Source organism: Pteropus vampyrus, unplaced genomic scaffold (genome assembly GCF_000151845.1).
Source record: "Pteropus vampyrus isolate Shadow unplaced genomic scaffold, Pvam_2.0 Scaffold32, whole genome shotgun sequence".
NCBI classification, from domain to species: domain Eukaryota; kingdom Metazoa; phylum Chordata; class Mammalia; order Chiroptera; family Pteropodidae; genus Pteropus; species Pteropus vampyrus.
In genome coordinates, this window is record NW_011888813.1 from 9139543 (window position 1) to 9145600 (window position 6058).

General features: G+C 40.6%; 1 protein-coding gene across 2 annotated transcripts in view; it reads right to left on the bottom strand.

Annotated features, from left to right (window-relative positions):
- The window catches only part of KCNK10 (potassium two pore domain channel subfamily K member 10), a 124028-nt gene that overhangs the window by 40458 nt on the left and 77512 nt on the right, over positions 1–6058 (bottom strand). For both annotated transcript variants that reach the window (XM_011357121.1, XM_011357122.1), the window contains exon 3: positions 2018–2135. In XM_011357121.1, coding sequence (XP_011355423.1) covers positions 2018–2135 — 118 coding nt within the window. The remainder of the gene's footprint in view (positions 1–2017; positions 2136–6058) is intronic.

A 6058-nucleotide genomic window follows, 5' to 3' on the forward strand; every position in this document is an offset into this window, starting at 1 on the left:
AGCAGAAAAATGTTGCCCCAACTAGACAAAATTGTGACCAACTATGGATTAATCACCTCTAAAAATCTTCGCGGAGATACCACAAAGCAGAAATGCAAGAAATCAGGAAAGAAATGGTGAGCTAGTGAGCGAAGATGAAATGGGAAGTAATGGAATTCAGGAAAAAAAATAGGAAGGGAAAAAACCCACTAATGATCACAAAATGAAAATAAAATTGGAAGGACTGGATGGCAGAACAGGCACTGTGAAAAACAGAAAAAAAAGGAATAGAGAGGATAAAACTACCAAGATGAAAGCCAAATTTTAAGGTTAAAATGGGGTAAAGGGAAAACAATAGACATAAAACACAAGGAAAGAAGTGATAACATATGTATAGTTGGAATCCCCGCAGGACAGAACTAAAGCCATACAGCAGAGAAAATGCTTAAAGATGAAGATCAAGAAAACTTTCCTGAAAGAAAAGAAACAAAACCTAGTAGTGTTATCAGATGAAAGACAGTTTGAATAGCTGATCAACAAAGATCAAGTCACTTATGTAAGGGGAAAAAAAAATTAAGCTGATATCAGCTTTCTCCACAGAAGCATAAATATCAGAAGAGAGTGAAGCAACACCTCCAAGACCCTTTAAAAAGAACACGTGAGTCAAGGATTTCATTTGCAGCCAAATCGCCCTTCAAGGACACGGCTAATATTTCGAACAACACAGAAATTCAGGGACTGCAGCTCCCTTCAGCCATTCTTAAGGCGACTACTCGAAGACCAGTTTCAACCCAGCAAGTGATGATGAGGAAAACTATGGCAAAAGGACTAAAGATGAACAGTGACAATATTTAACTGTACAGCTACAACTAAAACAAATATGAGTATCCAGGGAACAAGACAGAATGTAAATTATATACCCCGATGTTCCACAATGACACAATGAGTAACCACGGAGAGTGGCAGAGAGAAAGGAGATGAGATGCTAAATTCACTGATTGAATTATGCCACTGATTGCATTATGGGTAATAACGGAGAGCCAAGCATTATCATTTAGAGCCGGCAAATCATCTAATAGAAGCATCGGCATATTTAATAATTTAAAAGTAAACATTTAAAGGATGGTGTCAACTAAAATTGTGCGCTGGAAAAGAGGGAGAAGAGATGACATCTGCCCTAACGGAGAAGTAATAGATACTGCTTAAGGAGCAGAACAGTAAGGTTACTTATTATATGTGATTATAATTATAAAGTTAACCCCGAAGACAAAAATACAAAACTCCCCAAGTATCGGGAAAAAAAGACACACGTAGTAAAAATAGGTGCAGGAACAAAGTAATTATCAGGCACCATATGATCAGCTATGACGGGCATTTACCTGGTCAAAAAAAATGCAGATGTTCCCCTATAATCTAATTGAACTATAGCAGGGAGATTGGAGGACACAAAGAGCTTCTCCACAGCAGAGTGGGGAGAAAGAAAGAACTCTAACTGCTCATCTTCCAGAATGGGAAGTCAAGAAAAAAACCCTAAAACCGAAAATTCAGGAAGTGGCTATACACGAGTGTGATATTTACAGACATGGAGATGAATAGCAAAATAACCAAGGAAAAGAAATGCCGGTGGTTGTCCTGGGGTTGGTGAAAAGCAGGGAGAGAGGCAGAGACTGCTGTTTTTCATAAACTTCCTAAAACATTTTGGTTCTTTCATCTATAACTTTAACAAAAAGTATAACTTTTAAAAAGGAACTTGAGCGCGACTGACCCATTGATGTTTTGATTTTTCACTCTAACCTTTTCATTAGATCTTTTCAGCCTGAAAGCCACCAAGTCTTTTGCTTTGAAAATTGAAGTTCTTCATTCTGCTTTGCCTTTTATTGAAAGCCACTACAATCGCTGCATTAATTCGACAGTGTGGCATAAGCCTCTTTGGAAACTCAAGCGGCCATGTAGTCAGTCTATGAGGACAAAATGTTAAGTAGGTGCCATGACTCAGGATGGCCTGCAGAGGAAAAGAGATTAGCAAGCAAATGGATACCTATGGTGGTGATGACAGTTCCAGCAAAGAAAAAGGCACTTCCGAGGTCCCAGTGACTGCTGTTGTTGGAAGAATTTCCTATTGGACTGACTCCTGCATTGTCAGCATCAAGGGCATGCTGCAAAGAAAGTGAGAAAGCATGAGACTCAGTTAAAAGTTTTTTTAAAAAATGATTTCCTGCTCAAGAACCTGCCATGATTTATAGAGAGTGGAGGCGCATTATGTGGATGAGGGTCCAGTCATAAAGTGAAATATTATACCCCCACGAATTAAAATTAGAAATTTACTCTGTGTGTGTGTGTGTGTGTGTGTGTGTGTATAATTAGTAAATATATAGAAAGATGCCTAAAAGGATTGTCACTCAAAGTGATCATTCCTGGAAGACAGAAATTCAGTTGCTTTTGACTCTTTTCTGTTTTGTTAGAACGTTTTGCATGGAGCTTATTTCAGGGGTGCAGGGCGGAAGAACTTGGGTTCCTAGGTCAGACTGTGCTGGCTCTGCCTGTTATTAACTTCAGAACCGTGGGCAAGTTATTTTAACCTCTTTAAGCCCAAATCTCCTTACTCGTAAACTGAGGATAATAATATCTTACCCCACAGAGTTGTTGTGAGGATTAAATGATGCCCAGCACCGAGTTAGGGTTTAACTAAGAGCCAATTTCATGACTGTCACTCCACTCCCACTAACGCACAGACACATACTACTCCCTGTTAAATGACAATGACTCCTTGCTGACTACTAGATTTGAAATTCCATACACCTTAAAATTGCCACGTTGATAGTCCACCCTCATCTCACACTACAATAAAAAGCCTCCAGCCCAAACAGGACACTCCATGAGATGGTCACGCACACCTCTGGACCTTTGCTTATGCCCTCCCCAAAATGCACCCATCCTTCAGGGCCTGATCCAGGCCTGCTTCTTCCAAGAGGCAGGCACAGAATATGGTCAAAATCTCTCAACAGCCTTTCCTGAGCTTGCCCCTGCCAACCCCTATCAGGCCAGAGGAGAAGGTAGGAAGAGCTTTCAAACAGGTGAGTTTTGATGAGGAAGTGACAGGTGAGGATGAAGGCTTCAGAGGAAGGTGACAGACATATGAGCTACTTCTAGAACAACAACGAGAGATTGTTCCCTAGACGAAGTTGGAATAACCCCGCATGGAGATACAAGACACAATTGAATATTGAAATGTGATTATATTTATCCCAAATAATGCCCATTAAGCTTTGTTAAAACAGTACCACAAATCAGATTACAACTGAGAAAATCAATCATCCTCATATTTTGCCTTCATGAATCTGAGATATTTCAAACTCTCTAGACCAGAGATCAGGAACCTTTTCTTCGTAAAGCACCAGATAGTAAATATTTTAGGCTTTGTGGACCACATATGGTTTCTGTTGCATATATTTCTTTTCTTTTTACAACCCTTTAAATATGCAAAATCCATTCTTAGCTCATGAGTTCTACAAAAACAGGCTGGGGGCTGGATTGGGCAGAACCCTAGACAACTGACAATAGAAAAAATTCTCTTTTGCTTAAGGCTTTAGTTGATTCTTTCCTGCCTCTGAGAACATGAACTATTACGCTGGCCTCTGTTTCTAACATAAACCCTGGCATCCCAGAATTTACAATCCAGCCGTATGGGATATGTATGGCCTTCCTTTGCTGATGGTTTAAATTGGCCTAATTGACAACAATCATTTATTCATCAGGGGCTGTGCTCTGCTCTGGCTGCTCTACTTTAGAGGGAAGACAGATGGCAAGTCCTTTCTGCTGGTACAATATCCACTTTCACTGTGCTGTGAGGGCCATCGGACCAAACCACAGGCCTTAACTAGTGTTTATCTCCTCATTACCTAGTCAGGTCTGATGGGCCCACCTGGAAATAATACCTCAGGGACAGCTCTAGGCCTCAGTCACTTAGGTGGTCTCAAATCACACCATGGATACCTAATATTTACAACTTCTATAAAGCTGCAAAGAGAGCCTGGTTTTAAACGAGTCTCGCTGTGCTGAGTATTGCACATAAACATCATAAGCAGACCCAGTGCTGCATATAAAAATACTGATTTGCAGAAAAAAACAAACAGAGGTGATTGTTTCATCAAAAAATATGAAGTCAGATTCCTTTTCAAGTTTCATTTTTTTGATTATGCAATTTATAAATATGTAATGTTTACATACGTAATCATCAAGGGAAATGTTTGTCAGTTGAAGGAAAGGAAACTAAAATGTGTTGAGTACCTGCACTGAGCCAGGTACTATAGAAGCGTTATTCCATTTTATCCTTCGCACAACTTGTGTGTTATTCAACTTTATCCTTTCTATATCCTTTCTATAACTTGCAAAAAAAATAAAAGTAATAATATCCTTATTTTAGTTAAGTAACTCACCCTAGGTCAATTGGCCTAATTGACAACAATCATTTATTCATCAGGGGCTGTGCTCTGCTCTGGTTGCTCTACTTTAGAGGGAAGACAGATGGAAGTAGAGAGGAAGTAGGAAGTAGAGAGGCCAGAATTCAAAACCCGACTGGGCCAAAACCATGGTTTTGCCCTTTCATCTTTGTATAGTACCCAGAACCCATTCCCCCTCCCACACCCCTAACCTCACCTTCAGACAGAGAAGAGGGAAAAAGACTGCTATTGTTCTCGAATTCAAGCAGAAGAGACCTCACTAGGGACCAATTCTAATTAGACCATTTCCTTGAAAGTGGAGCCACTAAACTCCATTTGGCCTTTGGAGCTGGTGAGAGCTTAACTGCGTTGCATTAAATATTAGATTTAAAAATAAGTTAAACCAGGAAAAGGTGGATTTTATACCCTGAGAGGGAAGGAACAGAGAAAGGAGAAAGGCACATCAATTGACATGTGGGAGGTTCGAGGTCAGTTGCAGCAAAGCCCAAGACTTTTGAAGAGCATGTCCATCCAGTATCCAAATTCAACTTGCTTTATATCTGTGATGCAAATTCCTCTCGCTCCCCTAAATCTTCAGTAAAGTGGGCTATACATGCGAATGCCTCGGAGAAGTAGTTTTGTGGAAATTAAATATAAGGGTTGTGGTGGGTGCAGTGGGGTCAGAGGGTGATTTAGAACTAGAAGTAAGAAGGAGAAATATAAGCACGTCGACGAGTCACCAAACTCTTAAGGTTTTGGACGATCCCCAATCTGGGAATGAGGTTTGATTCTATCAAGATCTGATGAGTCAGAAAGACTCCAGCAAGCCACCAGAATTAAAATGAATCAGCAAACCTGAGTTAGGTACACATAGGGGAACCCAGTATAAACTATTGTTATCATTTGAATTAATAGCATCATTTTTAGCTCAATAAGAATATTTCTGATTGAGTTTATAGTTCTAACTTTATTCATCTTCTAAAATATTTTGTTAATAGTCTTAATTGTTTAAAAGTATAACATTTTAAAATTAAATGCATTTGCTTTTAAGTTTTGTTTTTGTTTTTGTTTTTGTTTTCTGCATTCAGGCTGCAAAAGTGAAGATAAAGCCAGCCCCTTAGAAATGTCTGAACACATAGATAATAAAATGATGCAATTGAGCTGTGTACTGTTCGGCTTAAAATATCAAATAAAACTCACTCCCTGTCTCTCTTCATCTTCCCACACCCCTACCATGCATTTGGATCACCAAGGTAGAACGGAGAAACTGCAGCCTCTCACAAAGTGAGGCAGGCGTGAAGAAAGAGAGAAGCGAGGAGGTAATGATGCCCCCCTCCCCGACACTCCCTCCCCAGCTCCCCCTGGTGCTGCAATCCCATAAGGCAATGTCTGGCTGCGTAAATCACTTCGTGGACGGCACGAGATACCATCATGAGTGTTAGCACTACACTGGGATGAATGATGACCCACAGGGGACCACTAACTGTCTGTGGCTTTTCTCCTATGATCTGTGTGCTTGTTGAGATCATCTGTTTCCTCACGTGGCACCAAAAAGGGAGATGCACGGAGGTGGCGCAATCGTCACTCTGTGGTCCGAGGTCGCGGAAGGACGCCACCGAGGGGCGCCACGCGCGCGGACA